General features: G+C 32.8%; 1 protein-coding gene across 1 annotated transcript in view; it reads left to right on the forward strand.

Annotated features, from left to right (window-relative positions):
* Positions 1–23,416, forward strand: part of SMC3 (structural maintenance of chromosomes 3) — a 198,663-nt gene that overhangs the window by 24,832 nt on the left and 150,415 nt on the right. Inside the window, exons 3-4 of the mRNA XM_085813974.1 lie at positions 12,429–12,467; positions 16,155–16,294. Coding sequence (XP_085670100.1) covers positions 12,429–12,467; positions 16,155–16,294 — 179 coding nt within the window. The remainder of the gene's footprint in view (positions 1–12,428; positions 12,468–16,154; positions 16,295–23,416) is intronic.

The following is a 23,416-nucleotide window of genomic DNA, read 5'->3' on the forward strand; positions in this document are numbered from 1 at the left end:
ATATATAACAAATTTATACATCATTTTTATTCTTTTGTTCTTTGTTTTTATAATTACATCTTATGTAAAGAGGAGATTTTTTAAAATCCTCATTTGTTTCTAATAGAATTGTCATATTTTTATATACTCATATTTCAGAATATCATAATTTTATATTTTGAAATTTGTTCATAAAATATTTTGTGCAGATTATATATGGAAAAAAGGCAGAGATACGGTTTGTGCAATGTTTCCCACATATTATGTGTGCTGATGTCTAAAAAATTACACATGACTTGTAAACTGAAGAAAAATGTGCGCTGAATGCTTACTAAATTGCAACCTCAGTATCAGTATTTTTTATGGTTAACAAGCTATAAATGCACTATTGTGTTAGATTCTGAGTATATACTTAATAAAACGTTTATAGTGTGTGATCTCTAAAGATTTTCTTTTTTCTGAAGGTTGCAGTTGCTACAGCTGGAAAGGTAGTGCAAGAGGCCCAACCTGCTTTTTTTTATCAGTTGTTGGGCAGGTGAATAATGTCCAGCAGACAAAACTGCAGGGACAAACAACACAACGGGGGGGGGGGGGGGTGAGAGCAACAGACAAAGAGTGCACTGAGAACAGAGTGGATATTAAAGTTGAAAACTGGAAACACAAGTGCAGTGTAATGATTGTTGCAAGAATCATTGTTACAGAAATGCAATGCACACATTTCACATTTTCATTACATGTGCATGTGTTTCATTTGACAATATTATATGCATTTGTATGCACTGGTTCCACGGTTGATATTTTCAAGTACTCTTCAGAATATCCGATTAAGCACACTATGAGCAGATATGGGAATATGCCGTTTCAGTCACTGAAGATGTATCAAATGTGTGGTGTAATTGGAGTTTTGGTTACATGAAGCTGATAACCATGTACATGTTATTTGAATTGGGTATTTCTGTGTATATCCTGAGTATTACGCATCACAGTGAAGGTTATTTTATGGATTGTAAATATTAAATTGGTAAGACTTGGTATATTAGGTTGTTGTGTGGATGTGATAGAGTATTGCAATATCCAAGGAGATCTATTTTGCACTATCTTCTGTATGGGAGTGATATATGGAAAGTACCGTTAAGGATGAAAGAAATTATCCGAGTTAAGCAGAAGTTGCTAAAATGTTGAGGTTTTAATCTCGTGCAGTTGAGGTTACCACCTTCAATCAATAGCTTAAGTCAGATATCAGTTAGAAATCATTTATTCCTTGTGTTAGCAGGGAAGGGTTCCCAGACATCATCTTTGCATCAGTTTGAGTATATTACATGCAACATTGTGCTCTGGGATAACATTTTGGGTTCAGGAGTAAAAATGTTATCAATTTAAATCCGACCTTCAAACTGGATCTTTCACAACTTTAGGAAATGTTACACATTGCTGCTGGTATAGTTCCATCTGATTGCCCTTTAACAAAGTTTCCAGAAGCATTCTGTTACTACGAGATGCATGGATTGAGCTCCATATAGTTTAATATTAGTTTGATTAAATCTGTATGGAATGCTAGACCTTGCACCAGCCTGTGTTCGATTGTTGTGGATTATTTTGCATAGCAAATAATTAGACAGGGTGTGGCTATAAAGTAACGAGACAGTTTCTTAATAAGAAAAAGGTTACTAACCTTCAAATAAATTTAATAATGTAAATGTCACCCTCTTGAAGGCCAATGCGATGCACCAGAAGAGTGGAATTTTTTCAGCGTTTCATCAGGCATTTATAAGCATTAGAATTAAATGTTGACAAAATATGCGTAACGTTTAATTTAATATCTGAGAAATTTTCAAATCTGTCCTTTCATGACTATCTTAAGCTTCGGGGGGGGGGGGGGACAGTTGAGGATAAGTTAAGAGAATATGGTCGTAATTTACCTTTGCAATTGAATGCTTAGATATTGTATAGATCAGGGGCCAGTAGCATGGGGTCCTCCACCCCATCCCAATAAACCCACGCTAAATTATTCTGCCTTTCAGTGCAGTTTATATATTAAATGATGTATTTTTACGTCTGTGCATCAAACAGCCACCTTATTGCATCACCACAGCTCGAAATGTTTCATTGTCACGTGGAGCCGACTATGGTGAGACTGATCCGACAGCGCACTATGGCTTGGTGTGGTGGATGCATTTAACTGTAATCTTTCTGATGCAATTGCCAGTACGTGTGAACAGAGCGACTTAGTGGGCACAAATCAAGACATCTGTCTACTTTATCTGTCTGTTTGTGACAATTTTGATTAAATTGTAAACATACTCCAGATTTCTTTTAAACAGGCAGTGATATCAATAATTATGAGGAATGTAGTGTCTATGATTCTAACATTGCTTTCTTTTTCGATTCATTTATATACTCTCTAATCATCCAGGAAGTTTTTCTTACAGGGTTTTGTTTACAAACCTTTGACTGAAACAGCCCACGATAAACCAAAGCCAAGCAAGCACACACTTATAATTTTAATGAAGAAGGGGAGTACCAGTTTTGCTTTCTAAATCATAAAGACATATATATGTAATGATTTTAAAAGTGTAGATGAAAGCAGTGGAACCCTTAACAGCTTACGATACTGCTTAGATGACCGAGAAGACCTTAATGACTTGATTGGGGAATTCAGATGAATAGTTACCTTTTTTATTTTATCCATTCGTTAAACGATGTGAGATTAGTTGAAATAAACTGCACTGAAGTTCCACGCCTGTAGGGTCGAAAATCGGCTGCGCCATATTATTGTAATGATCCTGTGGTTTGAAGGTGGCAGAGTGGAAAGCATGATGACGCAATTTAGCACAACATATCTTGAAAAATCACAATCTTTATTTTTTCCATGCATATCAAATCATCCTTTTTCAGATAAGATACTTCTTAATAATATTTGAATAGAATAACTCCCATTTTGAAGTACGACGTCATCTTAAGCAAGTAAGCGGCAGCAGCATGGATGAAAAGCGTTTTACCAGCAGGACAGCTGACGCGGAAAAAGGGGCAGGTTATATACTTTCATAGCAAGAAGGCTGAAGTTTCAGTTCACAGTTTTGGTTTAGAATTAATTTGATTGGATGAGAGGCATCTGCATTAAAACGTTACATAAGATAGAAAAGTATGGAACCTGTGAGAAGAGAGGAATTTAGAGGCAGATTACCAAATTTAGAATGTTGATTTTGAGGTCGTCAATTATTTTTTTGAAACAGCTATCATATTTTATTATATCTTACATAAATATGCTTATTATGCAACAAAATTGTAACAATTCCAAAGAAAAGTAACCCTGAGAGATATTTTAAAACTGTGCACCCAAAGTTTGACTCAAGAGTATCATCAACTTTCTGAACTTCGAAGAAATAAAATTTTATCATTAAAATCATTGATTTTGAAGCAACAATCTACTTTCATCAAATCATTCTAAGCATCAAAGGCATCATTATAAGTTTCGCATATACTTAAAAAGCCATATGTAATGTAAGAGAAAAAGCCATATGTAAATGGTGCAACAATAAAAGAAGCAATGTTGGAATCTGCTGATGTACTTTTTGCATATTTTAGAAATAAAAAAGAAATTGTATTGGGCATAATGTTATGCAATTGTCAGCTGGAACTGTTACAAGGAGAATTGAAACAATTGTAAGCCACTTAGAAACCCAACTGATAAAAGATATGATCAGAGGTGCATTCCCCCCCCCTTACAACTTGATGAATTGAAAGCTATAACAGATATAGCACAACTGGCAAGATGGTCTTTGATGATTTTACCATAAAGGGAGATTTCCTAAAACTCCTACTTCGTAGCGCATACGAGGAAAGGATTTATTTTGTGCAATGAAAGTCAACAGGTCCTTTTGTTTTCCAAAACTTGTTGCATTTCATTGCATTATATACTAGCAATAATTGTGTCAGGATTCGTAGCGGTCCTTATAAGTGCTTATAAGTCCTTATATTTGAAAATAAAATATAAAGGCCCTTATAGGTGCTTACTTTTTCTTTAAAGCCCTTATTTTTTGTTTTGTTTTTAGTGCTTATTTTTTGCTTTCAGTGCTTTTGTTTTTAATGAATGCGCTATTTTTCCCTGTACCAAAGCCAAAACTAAATAAATAAACAACTTTTCTTCCTAATATGGAACGTCAGATGGTGAGTCATAATCCCGGAAATAGCTTTTCCCCCTTTCTCTGCATTAACATAACTTTTGGTGTGCACGAAGAGTACAGACAGGTGCCCGTCCTTCTATTGTTCAAAGAATTGCGAAAGCAGTAGAAAATTCCGTTACATTCGGCATTCTTTCCCTCCCACCCAAATACTACACACGTTTGAATTTTTATCAAGATCTTAAAAATTTGCATTCTCGTTCTGCTTGGTCAGTTCATATTCGTGTTTATTATGATCGTTATGCTTATATTATGAGCATATGTATGAATGTTTATAATAACATACATATGCTCATAATATAAGCATAACTGCTGAAGTATAGTAAACTTCCAAAAATGGTTGTGTTTTAACACAGATTAGCCTTCTAAGGAATAATATTCGGAATGGCTTAAATAAAGGGAAAGTAATAGAATAGTCAAAATAATTTCATTTTTTTGGCCAATACTTTATGCAATACGAAGGTTGGGAGGTCTCCCCTTTCTCCGCAAAATCTTGAATATTGAAACTGTAACAGTTCGATGCAAAACAAGCAACGGACTTTTTTTTTCTTTTGGTCATTTTCCAATCTGGATTGAATAGGACTAAAAGTTCAGCGGTCTACCAACCCAAGCGAAGAATGATTCTATTCCAAAAATTTAACGCCGTCTGTTGAAAATTAGAATGAAAAACACCCCAGTTATTTAGTTCTTTATTCTCCCAATACCGGCAGTTGTTGATTCCGACTGCGTAATATCACGTAGGGAAGAATTACGGCGCACGTATTGCGCAATAACGATATTTTGCAGAGATAATTAATTTTGATATTCAGTCCGAGATTTGTTTATGAACACTTAAAAGAATTCTGTGCTTGCTAAGCAGAATATTTTTTTAGTTCCGTTGGTTTATTTTTATATGATGCACATATTTAAATGTCAAAAGCATTTATTTAGCGGAAAAATCTAAAGAGCAGCTACAGTCTATCTCCCCCCCTCCGCTCCTGCAAGTTACTCTCGACTGTCTGAATATTCGCCAATTTCCAAGTATGCGGGTTAGTTAAGCTTTTACTGTTAAAGATGACTGCATGAAGCAAATTTCTGTCTTCTGATTTCAGAAATGTTCCTCTTTTTTACTTAAATTACTTTGTTTGCAATATCTGTTAAGAGAAAACTGATATACAATGAAAATTTAGAAAATGTTCAGAATTTAGATTTAAATTATTTAAATATCAATATGAGTGGAAAAATAAATTGTATTTATTATTAGGTTCCAAGCGAATATAATAAATATGCCTTATTATTATTTATTTTCTCTATTTTGAACTGAAATTTCATCATTAAATCTTGTAATATAGTTTAGTTCTTCATAGTTGTTTTTTTCCTCTCATTGTAAACTAATTCTGTAAATTGAACTATTATTTAAAATTAAAAACAAAAACAAAAAAAGTAATTATTTTCTATGGTTGAGGTAATGCTTATTCTCTCTTAATAAGTACTTTATTTTAAATTACAAGTCTAAATATTATATTTTAAATATTTATTATTTTAAATTACAAGTCTAATTTTTAAGGTTATGCAGTTGTGTATGATGTAATTAGACAGGTGCTTATTTTTTTTCTTAAAATGTGCTTGAAAAGTGCTTATAGGTGCTTATTTTTTTAACTAAAATGTGGCTATGAACCCTGTGTGTGCAAAAATCATTGAATTTCAAGATGTAATTGCTGTTATTACAAAAGTAATCAATTCAGTAATGGACATAAGTGGAGTGCAACACAGACTATTTAAACTAATTTTGGAAAATGATGAAGATACAGAGTTTACAGATTTTTTGGACACTGAGACTTGTTGGATGAGCAAGAGAAACACTTGAGTGATTTATCAATTGGTTACCGTAAATAAAAGAGTTTCTAATATACCAAGTAAAAAAACTACAAACAGCTGAAAGACAAAAACTGGTTAACAAATTTGGCATTTTTGATTGATTTAACACAGAAACTTAGTGAGCTGAATTTGAAATTACAGGGCAAGAATGATCATGTTGCTGATGTGATGAACATTATGAAAAGCTTCAAGGTCAATGTTAAAATTGTATATATCTTCTTTCTTAAGAAATTGCAAACTGAGTTTGATTCTAGATTCATTGACTTTGTAAATTTAGAGCCTATTTTAAAATGCTTTATAAATCCCTGTACTGATGGAGAAAACATGGTTACAGCAATAAAATTATGTTATTTTAAAATCTTAATGAAACCAATAAGATGTTTTGGAGCTTGGTAAACAGAAGTCGGTATCCTTTTTTAAAGTCATGTGTGGTAGAGATTAATTCTTATTGCTCAGGTACCTGTAATTGTGAGACTTTTTTTTCGAGTATGACTTATTTGTTGTCAGAGTGTAAGTCAAAGTGTTGTTAAAAACTTCCTGATTTGCACGTAGATAATTGTTTGAGAGCATGCAAGTCAAATTATATTGTCGATTATCCTAAGTTAGTAGACGAGTTACAAGCATACATTTCTCAGTGACATATAAAAAAAAAGTATAAATTTTGAATATTTGTTATTTAGTTCAATAAAGTTACATCTTTTAATCAAAACTAGTTTGGAATATGACATTTGTTGTTTGATTATGAAACCTGAATGGGAGGCACCTGCTAAGAATTAAAAAAAATAATATTAAAAAAAAAATTCCTTCCTTATTTGCTTTATGTTTTTTATACATCGAAAAAGCCCTTCCATGTAAAAATATGATTACTTGATTAGATTTCAGTTACATATTCATGGGGAATAAATCCTTTATGGTAAAAAATCGCTGTCATCATCTTTGATTTCGACATCCATGCCAATTATTACTATTTTTTTTTTTTTTTGTGTGTGGGGAGGAGAAGATGGTCTTTTCTACTGTGCACTTTACCGTTTTGTTTTTGGGCTATATCAGGGATGGGCAAACTACGGCCCGCGGGTCAAATGCAGCCCACCGGAATGTTCTATCCGGCCCGCGGATAGAATTTTAATTTGCCGGTCCGAGGCACATTAAAAGAAATAAATATTATATATCCATCTCCTTTTCTACTTTGTTTAAATATTATTTTTTTCCTTCCTTTTTTGCAAAGGCCGGATCATCTTTTTACTTTCTCTATTTTTGTTCTATAAAACATAAATCGATGGAAAGAGCAAGCACAGACAACTTTTAATCGGTAAAAAAGTGGAAATTCTTTATTAGTTATAGCTGTAGATTTGCGTCAACAAGCGTTATCCCTTTCTCGAGGAGCAGACATATGGGAATCCAATATAGATAAATTAGACCGCACATGTGACAGACTGTACATTTTAAGCTCCAGCCAGCGATATATAGCATTATTGTGAATAATGGTGAAATTCTTAAAAATATAGTGTAGCTATAGTTCGTTGGGTTATTTGTAAAATATTTCAACCCCAAAAATGGCAACTAAAAAACGTAAAGTTGATTCAGAGTGCTGTGCTTTTAATGATAAATGGACCTGGATATATTTTTTTACAAATATAAAAGATGTACCTGGATATATTTTTTTACAGTTATAAAAGATAAACTAGTGTGTCTTATATGCAATGGAGCTGTAGCAGTCTTCAAAGTATACATCATTTAAGATCTAAGCATAAGAATTCCAATTACGAAGCAATGTCCGAATTTGAAAGAAAACAAAATGCAGAAAGACTTTGTGAAAAATTATCAAGCCAACAAAATATTTTCAGGAAGGTAATAAGAATTTCCAATTACGAAGCAATGTCCGAATATGAAAGAAAACAAAATGCAGAAAGACTGTAAAAAATTATCAAGCCGACAAAATTTTTTCAGGAAAGTAAACAGTATCCAAGAAGCAGCTTTACATGCAAGCTACATTGTAGCATACAATACTGCAAAAAATTAGCTCTCAGTGATGGGGAGTTCGTTAAAGAATGCATGCTCCAAGTTTGTGATGTTTTATGTCCAGACATGAAAAATAAGTTTGAGACTGTGAGTTTATCTAGAAAAACGGTGAGTCGTAGACATCGATAAAAATTTGACATCACAATTAGAGTCAAAGATTGGCCAGTTTAAATTTTGATTTAAATAGCTATGGATGAAAGCACTGATATAAATGATAATGCTCAATTAGTATTATTTATAAGAGGTGTTGATGAGAATTTTGGAAAATTGCCGAGGAACTGGCGTGCATGCGTTCTTTGAAGGAAACTGCAACAGGATGTGATATTTTCATTAATTTCAGGAAGGGCTTTTAACTTTGAAAGTGCCTATAACAAATATATGTAATATTACGACAGATGGGGCTCCAAATATGACAGGAAAAAAATCTGAATTATTTGGACTCTTTAATCAAAACTAACCCGGGAACAATGTTGTTTTTCTACATTGTGATATATATCAAGATGCTCTGCAACTGAATGTAAAACCCTTGCTTGATGCAGTCATGAAGTTTATAAATACTATTCGATCTTGTGGGCTTACTCGCAGGCAATTTCGAGATTTTCTTCAGTTCGTGCAATCTGAATACTCTGATGTACTGTATTACATGAAAGTAAATTGGCTTAGTGCAAGATGTGTTTTTGAGCGAGCTTTGGCAGCTGAAAGACGACATTGTGTCTTTCTTCCATGACAAACAGTGTTCTGTGGAGTGCGAAATGTTAGAAGATACAGAATGGCTTTCAGACTTTGCATTTTTCACAGATCTTCTGTACCATATGAGCAACTTGAATGTCAAGATGAAAGGGAAAAATCAACTTATCAACAATATCTGGGCCCATCTCAAAGCTTTTAAACTAACACTTAATCTGTTTGCTGTGCAGTTAGCTAAAAACAACTTGTCCCATTTCTTGAGGTTAAATTCAATTCCCTCAGTAAATGAAGAGAAGCTTAAGAATTATGAAGATGGCTTGAAAAAACTGCATTTTGAGTTCGAACACAGATTTCAAAATTTCAGTGCCATTCAAACAGAATTCGATATTTTTACCATGCTTTTCAACGTAAATTGTGGAGTAGCGAGGTTAGATTTTCAGCTTGAATTAACTGAGTTGCAATCTAACAATAATCTCAAGCAGTTGTTTCTAAATATGTCAAAGTTGGACTTTTACAAATCATTATCGAAAGTGAGTTTCCCAAATTTACTATCTTATGCCCAGAAAATCAGTGCTGTGTTTGCTTCATCTTATATATGTGAACAAATGTTTTCAACTATGAACCTTAGAAAGAATTATTTTAGAAGTAGACTGAGAGATGAGCATTTAGCCTCGTTCCTTAGAATCAAGACGTCTCTCTTCGAACCTCAGTATAAGGAACTTTTAAAAATGAAATCGCAATTTTATTCATCGCGTTAACATATTTACATTGTAATACTTGTAGATTGTTTTTAAAATTTTAGAAAAATTTATCTTGGCCCGCCAAACTTTTTGTTTTCGATTTTTGGCCCGTGACCGAAAATGTTTGCCCATCCCTGGACTGTATTATAGTCACTAGGTCTCATCTCTCACTTTGGTACACTTTATTGTTGTCCTGTCTTGTAGTTGTCGGCAAATCTTCATATCTTCCTTTTGCTGTTCTGTCAAAATTTGAGACACAAATCAAGCACAAACTTTCCTCATTTTCTTATTACCAATTAAAATTAACGTACAACTGTCTTTTTTTTAACCCAAGCATGTTTGAAAGTTCTTGAGTTGTTAAGCAGCTTTTAACAAAGAACAAATTCTCTTCCTATGTTTTCTCACTTAAGAAAAAATCCAAAACCCCTATTCCATACACCTTTTACACTTAAGGAAATCAAACATTATTTTTTCTAATTCTTAATTCTAATCCCATACTCACACATACACACGCACGCCCACCCGCCAGACACACACATAAAGGAGAAAAAAAAAAAAAAAAAAAAAAGGCGGTTGAAACACAGCCAATAATAATTTTACAGCAGTATTAATTCTCCAATCAAAAAAATGCACTTAGAACCAAAACTAACTTCGTCTGAATTAAAAGGCTATTGCTAATGTAAATTATAATTTTGATTTATGTATTTTTTATCTTATATGTATATATACAATATGAAGTCTGAGATCTGGAATCGTTGGGACTTTAGCAATTCCAAATTTGGAATTTTTTCAGATACAGTCAAAAGTCTTTAATCCGGACGTCCATAATCCAGAATGATCTATAATCTGGACCTCAAAGCTACAAACTTTCTGCGCATGCGTAAACGCATAATGCGTCTACGAATGCGCATACGCGTAATGTTTTTACGCATGCGCGTTTAATGTATAACGGACGGTGTAAGCTAAGCTAAAATTATCTATCTATTTCAGTTAATGTTGCAGATTGTGTTGTTCCTTAATCTTCTAATTAAATCCAGCTTATTATTTTTTGCAGACTGTTAGAGTAATTTTATAAAAGTAAGCTTGAGCTTTCGATTATGTCAAAAAGAATTTCCGATTCTGGAGCTGCCAAATGATCTACAAAGTGAAAGCATGTTTCGATGTCCATCAAACAAAAAGTGGAATTGCTTAAAAAAAATGGATAAAGGCATATCCTTTGCTTCTATAAGCATTCCAAAATCTGTTTATCATTTCACACTGCTCTGCGAGGGGGGGGGTCATGGCGCGCAAGGAAGTGGAATTCTATCTGTCAGCACTATCCTTATCTTCAGGGCAGGCAGATGTTTTTATTTTATTCGGCTTATAATTCCTTACTAAATGTAGTATTTTATCTCGATGTACTCCGTCTTTGATATGATTTAAATCAAATTGCTCGTCATTATAAATATTACGAATACACATCAAATAGTTTTCTGGTTGCAATTTTCTAATTTCGACTATGCGTAATGTATGCTTTACGCATGTGCGCGTTGAAAGAAATGTTTAATAAAGTAAACAAATAAATTGTAAATTTTGATATCCTTTAGATCATAATTGCTCTTTATTTCATAAATTACGGTTTCATATTTTTAATTTTATAATTTCTGCATGCCATCTTACCAAATTTAAACTGATGATCTATAATCCGGAAAAACCGATAATCCGGAATCGCCCGTTGAGTCCGGATTAAAGACTTTTGACTGTATTAGATCATGATTTTAAATCTATCAAGATAACATGTAGAAATTTAAGAATGTAAAATAGTGATTTATGAAGTATTTATGACTTTAAGGAAATAAAAATTGTTTGCTTTAGTAAATATTTCTTTTGATGTAAAATGTTTATTTTGCTTTATTTTTTGTGCTGATACTTTCTCTTTAATTCTATAGATTGACATAATTTTTTGATCAGTTACAGAGTTCCATTGTGCAAGTCCTGTAATTTCCACATTAGGAATTCCCACTAAATTGTCAATTGATAGTAGTTTAACTTTTCTCAACAACTTCTCTGTCATTTTCTTCGTTACGAGCGTAGATTTGACTCTATCAGCCATCTGTGAATGGTAACGGATTGCGCGTTTGATGGTTGATAACGATGAATCAGGTGCTGTGACAGCTGATCTGACAATCACTCTGTCCTCCCGATCTGTTGTGGGGCTAGGTCGACGGCTACCACTATTACGCTGAAATTTGCCATTGTCCACCCATTCTTGCCAGCATCTTCTAATCTCCACATCGCTTCGACACACATGACAAGCGATTCTCCGATTTGCCCAACCTGCCTCTTTCAATCCAATGATACAACCTCTTTCAAATTCTGACCGTTGCTCGTAATAAGCTTGAATTCTGCACGAGGCATTTTTTTTGTTGTTGAAAGGTATCCTAAATTGCAATGCAACAGCAATTTTAACAGTTCAAGAACAACTCCTTATATGCATCTGCTGGATGCACAGTTTTGATGTGCTGGAGATCGCAATATTCATTCATTGGACACCAAATTTTAATCATTTGCATATTTGGTCAAATTATTTATGCTTATGAAATTTCAAAGCAATCAAATGATTCCTTCTTTTTGCATCGATATTTTTGTTATAGAGTGTTTATTGTGTTAAAGATGCTTTAATATTTAAATTATATTTTTAAAATGTAAAAAGAAAAAATCTCATTACTGAATATTTTCTATTTTAAATTGTAGCACTTACAAAGAAAATAGTAAAAACTAATACAATCCCCCTTCATTTGGTTTGTTGAATTGGTTTTTGCTGCTTACCTCGTGTACCAAATTTATGTATGATCACGTTAAGCGGCTTCAGTTATTTCAAGTTATTATAAATTGCTAAAAGCTTTCTAAAGCAGCCGTGCTTTGAGATTTTAAAATTATAATGAAATAAACTTAAGTATCCTCACATACTTTTTTTTTTTTTTAGTGGGTAGAAATGGTTCTGGCAAGAGCAATTTCTTTTATGGTAAGTAATTTCATTCATTTTATTCTTTTACTTGTTCCAAAGTTCTAAATCTTTTCAGTCAGTGTATTTGAATGTAAGATTTCTTATATTACACCTGTAAATGTACCAAAAACATATATATAATTAAGCAAGTAAACTATTAATATGAGAAAATAAAAGATGATTTTAAGTTTTTATAATTCAATTTTTTGGAAGCATTTTTCAAATTTATAATGCAAATTGAAAATTGAATTAAACAGTTTTAACTATAAAAAATTTGAGCACAATTTAGGTTAGGACAATTATTCTAAAATTTTTGTTGCTATTTTGTATTGAGCATTAAAATAGAATAATAAAGTTTGCTGTTCTTTTTATTACTCAGTTACCATATAGTAAGAGAAAATTTATAAAAATATGTATTTTATTATTTTATAGTTTCATTTGAGATAAGCACAAGTTATGTCTGGAATTCATTTGTTGGAACAAGTATATTTGTGTTGTATTAATTTAAAAATTAGAGAATTCTGAATTTATGTTCTGCTAGGAGGGGACTTTTTTGTTGAAACTAAAAAAATATGCAGCTATCTATCTATTTAAACCTTAAAGGCTCAAGTATCTTTAAATAAATAAAAAAATCAATTAGCTTATGTGTTTTTATTAAAATTTGATTTTTTGCAAGCATTTAAAAGTAAATTCCCTGAAAAAATTTTCTGTAGAAGTAAGTTAAAAGTAGTTCTAAGCTTCTATTGTTTAACCTTTTGATGGGTGGTGGGGCGGGTTATTATCTCCTAGATGAAAACTGAAAAATTCCATTTAAAGTACATACAATTACACCTTTTAGTTCTCTAAATGTATAACAGATGGCAGCACTAGTATTCATTCTTGGAAATAATGTAAAATAAAAATTCTTTGAAGGTCTAATTTTGAAGCAGTTTCTTTTCCTTATTTCTAATGCAATTTAAATCATCTGAACAACAACTTTTGGTGTTAGAATGAACATTTTTATGTGAAAGTGTCCTTTTCTAATAAAAATTACTATTTGAATTCATATATATTAATTAAGAATAGTTGAAATTGGGACCAAATACATCCCACCGTGCATGTAGGAATTGCTGCTACTAGATGGTATAGCACCGTTCAAATATTTTAAAATTCAACTATCATGTTCATTTTATATGTTGATAGTGCAAATTTATATTTTTTAATAAATTGCAATAATGTTAAAACTTGAAAAACATATAGTATTTTTTCCGAAAGAAATGTAAATATAACTCTGTAACATGAAATGTCATTAAATACTGAATGGATATGTTAGTGTGATTCACCATAGAAAAATATCGTAAGCAGAGGAAACAGAGGTGAAATGTAAATACACATGACAGCCTTCTAAATATGTTCCTTTTCAGATCTGTAGCAAATAAAGTACTGGAGCGAAAGTCTTCTCTGTTTCAAATCTGTTATGAAATCATTAAAAAATATCTAAAAAGTCGTACAAAGGGTGATTTTTTTAAAACATTGTTATTTTTTTTATTTTGCGAATATGATCAGTATTATCTAAATAATTATTCAAAAACTGTTTTTGTATCTTGCATTTTCATTTGGTTGCTAAAACTAGCTATTTAGATAAGCATGTTAGGAGAATTTATGCTGAGGCAAAGATGCCATTTTACTGCTCTAGATACACGGTGGGACAAGTGGTATCCCACCATGTCATGAAATACCTTAAAGTTTTACCTGCTTTTTTTTCCATAAAATAACATTAGGGTATGAGGGGCTAATTATCTATGTGTAAAGTTATTTTTTCCCAAAAAAAAAATTTTTTTTTAATGCACCGAACCTCAAAGGGTTAAAGGGTCAGATCTTTTGTTTACATTTCAGCAAAGTCCTCATATTAAATCCCTTGGACTATGCATAAAATGCTTTTTTATGAATTTTTTTTCAAATGCAAAGTTAAGTTATTAGTATATTTTTATGTATATACGTAGGTTGGGGCAAAAGTCATGGCAACTTTTTTTTTTTTGAAGATACCAGTCTGGTTGAAAAATGTGACATATACAGACGAAAGGACAAGGTCTTAACTACATGTGTGGACAATGAATAGCACTGAAATATTGTAGCACACGAATTTATTATGGTAGTATACAGGACAATATAGCCTTCACCGTGCAAAAGAATGATAACACAATACACGTGAAGTTGACATGGCAAACCTGGGCCTAAAGATCCTCAATGTAGTCCCCTGCTGTCACCAAATGCTGCCAACTACGTGAGAGGCGCTGAATACCATCAGCCTCAGCATTTGCCGGGCCATGTGTGAATCGGGTCATCTGTTGGCGCACAGTAACATTAGTAATGGCCTACCACGTATTGGTTCTTTAATTTTGGGAATGAGATCAAAGTCACAGGGTGAAAGGTCAGGAGAGCACGGTAGGTGCTCCAATTCTTCCCATCCCCAACGTCGGAGTAGCTGCCGTACACACTCTGCTTTATGTGGTCTTGCATTGTCGTGCAGAATTATTGTACTGTCAACAAGATCCGGACGTTTATCCCGAACGCCATGTCGTACCTGTCGCACCAGGAAGTCTCTTTAGTACTGTGCAGTCAATGTTCTGCCATGAGGAACAAAGTGGCAAACAATGACACCCCTGACGCCATACGCGACGATCACCATCAATTTGACTGGGGAAGGATTCTGACGCTAGCTCATTACGCCATATCCTGTGGACGGTGCGTTTCTCGATGCCACTTGCCCTCTCTAACTCCAGTAGTGTCCATCGTCTGTCTTCATCCATGAGGTGCTCGATGACAGCACGTGCCAAGTCAGTCCGCACACACCAGTCATCTCGAACGTTGATCACTGGTTGACACACGTCCTTGCTGAAACTTTCCTACCCACCGTGCTACTGTACAATATGGTAGGGCATTATTCCCAAGGGTTCTACTAATTCACTGTGACATTCCATTGCATTTTCCCCTCAGAGAACGACTATTTTGATGTAAGCGCGCTGCTCAACACGGGTTACTTCCATCTCGTATGCCATTCACCAACTGATTGATTTCAGATCCCTCGCTACCACAGAGCCATCTTTTGTTCTGCATACACACTATGCCTGCAAAACTTCCACACGACACATATACATTTTGTGATCCTTTCACATATCTACAAGAAAAAAAATAGTTGCCATGACTTTTGCCCCAACCCTCGTATTTATTAATTCAATTAGTAACATGCTTAAATATTCCAGGTTAATTTCATTTTCAATTAAGATTTTAAAGAATTTCAAGTAAGACTCGCTGATTAGAATCTCAAACAATTTTGATTAATTATATAAATGCTGTATTGCTGTATCTGTTTAAAATAGGCAATTATTGTGCTTCTGACATAAGAACTTTTAGAACTATAATTAAATTTGTAATCATATGAAGCTTTTGACTCATTATTAAAATTATGGTGATGATTATACAATTCAGACTTAACCTATAAATATATTTTTATATTTCTTCACTAAGAAAATGGCCTTTTATAGGGTTTCAAGGATCTCTTTAAGTTTGGATATCATTAATTGAATTATGTTATAAGATATTTTACTTATGCTCAAATTTTAAACTATTAGAGAGAGGATCTTACTATGTTTTTAGTACTAAAAATATTGTACTTAATGATTTCTTGTAAAATTCTGTGTTTAATTTTTTTAAAATTACTTTTAGCTATTCAGTTCGTGTTAAGTGATGAATTTTCTCATCTTCGGCCTGAGCAGCGCCAAGCTCTCCTTCATGAAGGAACTGGCCCACGAGTTCTGAATGCATATGTTGAAATAATATTTGATAATTCAGATAATCGTTTACCTGTAAGTATTCTACTAAGTAAATGTCTTGACATATTAATATTCTTAAATAATAATATTTGATAATTCAGATAGTTGTTTATCTGTAAGTATTCTTCTAAATAGTGTCTTAATTTACTTTCTTTTTAAAAACACAAATTTTTGGTTAATATATCTTGATTATTGTAAATAATTTAATTTATTTTTATTAATACAATTGGTCCTTGAACAGCGCAAGGATTAGAGATGTTAAACCCTTGCAATATTGAAAATTGTGGTGTAGCTTTCGACTTCTCAAAAGCATTATTACTAATAATATTATTGATACTACTGATAATGGGATATCTTACTGGTAACATAAGCAATACAAATTAAATTTGAGCTCTGTTGTGAAATGTTTTATGTGGCTCTAAACTGAAAAACATTCATCTGGGTTCTGATAAAAGCATTGGTATCCATAAAAATCCATACAAAAATTTCAGCTTACAGAAGTGTTTCATTCCACAGTAAGATACAGAATTCCTCATATCACACTTGTACATACATATGAAATCTGTGTAATGTATTTTTTTTATATCTTGCAAAGAAAATAGATGAAAACTTGCATCTTAATGTAAATATGAGCCAGTTTCCCATAAAAACTCCTCTGGAAAGGTATCCCTTCCCATAGGGAGATAGCCATCAAGTCGCTTTGCATTAATCAATTAATTTGAATTTTAACCTCGCCAGTTTCATCTTTTGTTGCATCCATTGTTCGCAAGATAAAACAATTTTTTAAATCGATTCCTGCATTAATATTGCAGAATATGGTACAAAACATAGTAGATGTTACTCTATTAATACTAATATAATATCAAATGCTGTAATAAATTATTGCTAGTACTAGATCCCAAAAATGAAAAGTGTGTGTGATACATTTTTGTATGTATGTAGTAAAATGGACTGGAATGTACATATATAGAATCCATACTATTAAAATCTGTGCATTCCTGTTTGTGACATCGTGTCCTCCGGAATGGCGGAAAGTTGAGTTTTCAAGAGAGGTACCCTTGGATTCCAAAAATTTGTAGGAAGCCATTTTGACCATTCTAATCTTTGTACACCATTCATCAGCCAAGATATTAATTAAAAACTCTGAAAACGCTCATTTTTGCATTCATTTTTCTGAATGGCAATTCGAAAAATGTTGCCACTGCTCACTTTCTTTAAATCCTAGAGTTTGTTAATAAAAATGTTGTATGTTTTACAAAATTTGAAATAAAGACATTATTGCCAAACATTAGATATATTATTCCAAATTCCAAAATTCGTTGGAAGCCATTTTGACCATTCTCATCTTTGTATGACTTTAATCAGTGGAGATATTGATTAACTCTAAAAACACTAATTTTTGCACTCATTTTTCAAGTGGCAACAGTTTTGGCTGCTGGAGATAAAAATGTGTTTTGTTTTGAAAAGTGTTGCTACTTCTTCACAAATCCTAAAGTTATATTCTGACGTTAAAGCATGCCATAGCAATCTGCTGTCATCGTATGTCGAAAATTTTTCATTAATGTCACCATTTTAAATAAAACACTGCTGTTAGCAACTTTTTTTTTTTAGGGTTAGGATAATTGACATGATATGTTATTGCAGCATTAATTCTTTTATTGATATTGAAAAAATGTTTTTATATTACATTAAATTTAAACCATGACATCATAAGCATACTTGAAGTGTAAAAATTTTTTGATTACTGGTTTGGCAACAAAACATTATTTACAATTCATTGTTGCATGGAAAGAATCAATTGATTTCATTCATATTGAAATGTTTTAATATATTTTCTTTTCAAGTGTACATAGAACTTATAAATTTTGCTTTGGCTGCAGCCCGCTGATCTGGCGGGCTTGCCTGCTGTTCTATGCTATTGAAATCTGTGCATCTGTCTGCTAGTTTGTGACATCCTCTCCTCTGAAACAGCAGGGATTTGAGTTAATGGGACAGCTAACCCTGGATTCCAAAAATTCGTGAGAAGCCATTTCAATCGTTCTCATCTTCATACGACTTTAATCAGCCAAGTTATTAATTAAGAGCTCTGAAAATGTTAATTTTTGCACTCATTTGTCCGAGTGGCAACAGTCTCGCTTGCTGGAGGTAAAAATCAAGGTCATATTCTCATGTTGAAGAAAGCACACGATTACATATGATATCGTGCATGGTATGTCGAAAATTTTTCATTAAATAATGAATAGCTGCTGTTGGCAAATTTTTTTGTTTCAGGTTAGGCTAATTGAGATGTTATGTTAGTGCTATGTTAATTCTTTTATTCCTATTGAGAAAAAATTGTTATATTACATTAAATTTAAATTATGATAAAATATGCATACCTGAAGTGTTTAAAAGTTTTTGTTTCCTGGTTTGGCAACAAAAAATATTTACAAATTGGTTGTTGCTTGGGTAGAATGAACTGATTGATTTCATCCATATTAAAATGTTTTCATACGTTTTTCTTTTCAGGTGTACATAGAACTGTTTTTGCTTTGGTCACAGGCCGCTGTTCTGGCAGGCTTGACTGCTAATCTACATATATTTCATGAAGTCATGATATATTTAAATTACAAAGTTATGAAGATTATCTATTAGCTTTTGAAACCGTCATAAATCTTCAAAAATTTTCCATTACTTGTTGGAAAGAATCCATGCATATATGTAGCTATGCTGTTAAAATGTGCATTGTTGAAGAGTTAACTGGATACAGTAAATTTTTAAACTTTTCATGAAAGTGCAAATTTTTAGATTAATATACCTTATTCTGTAGGGTATTTGTATCTATACATACAAATATGATTGTACACTTTATATTCCTATGTTGGCAAGCAAATCAATATTACCATCGGAAGAGTCTGTAATTATTTTACATTGTGAACTGTATAAGTAATTAACTATTTAATGGGAAATTTAAGAAACATTGTTTAATTTTATTCAAAATGCTGATCATTAGTTTTTATTTCTAAAGTGAAGTTTTTCTCTTTTTCTTGCAACTTATTTACTAAATTTCGTGTTGTATCCATTTATAATATAATTCTCAAGTACAAGCATATTTAAAATTATGCATGCAGTCAGACAAATGCAGTGAGGCTTCTTTATTTAGGTACTCTTCCATTAATACCATACCATATGTTTTCATCATTATATTGGACATTTTGGCCTATTTCTTTTGTTATGTCTTTGGTTCATAACGTTGTTTTAGTGTATAATAGGCATTCCAGTCATTTCCCCCAACCCATCTTGCTTTCTAACCACGGTAATGACAGCTACAGCAGATAGTTGTGTCACCTAATTGTTTTCGATGGTCGAGTCACCTCATTTCATTTCTGTTTATCTTGTTTTGCTTCATGAAACCATGCTAATGAAGGCTGACTTGAATTATAGTTTAAATGGGGTGGAGAAGTGTTCTTTGGTGATGGTGATGTGTATTTCATTTGTAAATGAGGGAGAGTGAAAAAGACTTTGAAGTGCCTATTATAACTCCCTTCCACTAAACGCTTCCACTAATTTCTGTTAGTAACTGATTCACTGTGAAATATTTGTACCTGGCAGTTTGCAAGTTGAAAGATTATATCCACTCCCACAGTCAAAAAATATGATTGTTGTGGATGAAACTATCTCTTCTGTTGCAAACATGAAAGATTTCATGAAATGACAGTGAGCAGTAGCAAGGAAATAATGACATAGTCTTCCAAAAACTTTTGTGGGGAAAGAACATACCTGTATTTATTTCATTTTATGAACAAGCTTTCGTCACTCCCAGGGCTCGCTAGTGGCTGAACCTGCTAGCTAGTGAAGATACTAAGCATTGGTTGTAGCACAACTTTGAATCACGGTGATTGGGTTGGCTGCATTGGAGTTTTTGTGGTTTCCTCTGTATGTAATGCGGAAAACTTGATTTTAATTTTGGCAATTTTCATAATTTTATTGCATCTACGAGATTTAACATTAAGGCGTGCTTACAAGGTATATACAATAACCAATTGTTTATAATTATTTCAATCAACTTTTGTGTAGTGATTTCTTTAAAGCTATAGTTTGAGAAATTCAGGTGACCCATAAGTAAAGGAATCATACAGCAGTAATGAAAGGAAATGCGATACAGCTACATTTGTGTACAGATAACTTTTACTTTTCTGTATGAATGGAGGCTGCATACCCATTTCGTCTTTGAGTTGTAGTTTAATATCATAAGGGGTTCATTCAAACACAGTCTTTGTAAAGTATACCGTTATCTTGAAGAATTGATTCTTCCCTTAGTAAATCCCAAATCATAAAATTGATTGCATTAAGTTTTGTAATTGTGAAAAATTTCGGGTATCGTAATTAACGAAAATATCAATTTTGACCGCTATCCAATGCAATTTAACCCTTTCAGGACGCGTGTCCCATATACGCATTCCCTAAGAATAACTCTCACAACCGGGCGTCCCATCCACGCATCAGTAAAGATCGCATTCAGAGGACGGGTGATGTGTATATGCATTTTAAGGTGGAATGTTTTTCTGAAGGCCACTGGATGGCATCCTGTGTCCATTACTTTTGAAATGAACACAGTTTTAGGTTCCTGACCTTGAGTTTGATATATTCTGCTTGACTTTGGTATTTTACTCATCAGCTGTTCGAGGGTGCGGGGCGGGGCGGGGCGGAATGGAGGGAAAGCTTAAACAGAGGTGAGCTCTTTAAATCGCTGCATGCTAATGAAAACATTCTCATATCTGATTTATATCCAATTCCTTTTTTTTATTCTATTTTTTTCCTCTACTATGTACGGTCTTTTAGGATTACTGTGCGGAGTTTTTTTTACATTTTGCATTGCCTTCAGATATATTTCCGTTCCCTTTTTTTTTATTTAGGAAAGCCTCACTTCCAGTCTATTATGGCGGGAAGGCACTATTTATCAGAGGAAGAATACCCTAGTATGGTTAGGGAACCATTTACTAATGAAAATGAGAGTACTGAGTCATTTTCTAAAGAGTTAAAATGTGATGCTAGATTTCTAAAGAGTTAAAATGAGTTACAAAGTGATATTTCTCTGTGCTTCAAGATTTACCACACTTGTTTTCATTTTAAATTTTGTTACTTCTTACTGTAAATAGAGAAGCGAAACTTTTGTTTTTCTGATTTTTGTTATAAAATTAGGCTTAAGGATGCAAAACCTCCGTCCTGTACGTTGACTGCCTTCGATTCTCTTCCATCCCGCACAAGCGTCTTAAACAAAGGTGCGCCGTCGTGAAAAGGTTAATGATGTTTTTGCGTGACATCCGCAACTAAGGACAGAATAAAGGACTGTTTTCTCCCCAAAAAATTATAAAACTGATTTAAAATGAATTCTGAAGATAATTTTTCATGGCGTATGTATGTACCTACGTATCTCGCATAACTCAAAAACGAGTATCCTCAGAATGTTGAAATTTTGTATGTAGGACTGCCATGACATGTAGATGTGCACCTCGTATTTTGGTTGCAATCAGCTGCACTAAAAGTATATATATATATATATATATATATATATATATATATACTCTGTTACCTGGCCCAGTGATCTCGGTTTCTTTACTCTTATATGTTTGTAATATGTGCATTTTTTGTTTTAAAAAGGATTGAATTAATGTTGTTATCTTCCGGTTGAGGTTTTTATGCCTTTAGTAAATCTGCATCCAATATTTGTGGAGTTATCAATAATTTAAAAGTTGTTTAACCCGTTCGGTACGGGCGTACCATATATGCATCAGCAGCGAACATTACCTCACGGCCGGGTGTGTCATATTTAAATTGCCATTTAATTCACTGTATGGCTGGGCGTACCACATATGACTTTTTAGATAGAACGTTTAATTAGTATTTTTTGTTGTCAATAGATGTAGCTGTATGTCTGTTATGGGGAAATATATCGAAAGTTAGGTATGTGAACCTTCATTCCTATGCAATGTTTTTTATTTTTGGTATTTTGTTTTGGAATGAAAGGAAGATTCTTGGGTGCGTGTTGAGCAATGTAATGTCTCTTTAACTGGTCATTTGATATAAACAAATGCACATGTGCTTTGAGGTACTTTTTATTTTTATTTTTGCGATATAGATATTTGAATGTAGAAATATATACACAAATGCTAATTTGTTAGTGTTGAATAACATGATGGCTCTTACTGCCTCATTTCATATAAACAAATGAACATGTTCTCATACTTTTAAATTAAATTTATTTATTTTATTTTTATTTTTTTTTATCCTAGTATAGTGGAGTAGATGTTCTATCATTAGAGACTTTTTTATTACTGCTAGATTTTTCCGGCATGAAGACGAATATTTTGTATGGCTTAGCTAGCGAAAGTTTTTTTTTTTTTAAATGTTCTATTTTTTTAATGGCAAAACGAAAGCTCTATCTGACTGTAGAAGATACACTACTAAATGAGTCAAATTTGCAGATATTCTATTCCTGTGACATTTGCAATGTTGGACTTTTGAATTTTGCGTACACCTATGTTTCAAAGAATATCATACACTGTCTCTTTTTTGAAATATTGCTTCCTTTTCATTGTTTTCACATTGAATTTTTATGAAAGACATTTTTAATATTTTAAAATTTAAATTATGTGTTGTGTTAAATAAAATCTGTGATTGTTTGGATATTTTTCCATATATGTTTAATTGTGGGATAAAAGAAAAATTACATTATTCTAGAATGATTATTTTATAAAATTTTTAAGGAAAATATAACAATAAAGGTTTAAAATTATTTCTGACAACTACCTGAATGTTCTCATGATGTACCAAAAATTGGAACAATTGGATGACAAATTTATTTTATACGAATTTTTTCCCAAAGTTAGAATTAGCAGCATGAATTGCCCATCCCCACAATACGATGTATCCGTTTAACGTGCCGTCCCAAGAGAACGCTTCGTTAACAGAGGTCCTTGTCATGAACGGGTTAAGTGCAGCTAAGCCTAATGAATTTTGAGATGGTGGAAATGTTTGTTTACATTTCACACTTGGCAAAATAGCGGATTTGTTGCCAATCTAGAGAAACTGAGCTTTGCAACGTGCTTAACGTGCCGTCCCAAGAGAACGCTTCGGTAACAGAGATCCTTGTCATGAACGGGTTAAGTGCAGCTA

Source organism: Stegodyphus dumicola, chromosome 3 (genome assembly GCF_044657685.1).
Source record: "Stegodyphus dumicola isolate Sdum_Otavi_A_Nest chromosome 3, ASM4465768v1".
Lineage (NCBI taxonomy): Eukaryota > Metazoa > Arthropoda > Arachnida > Araneae > Eresidae > Stegodyphus > Stegodyphus dumicola.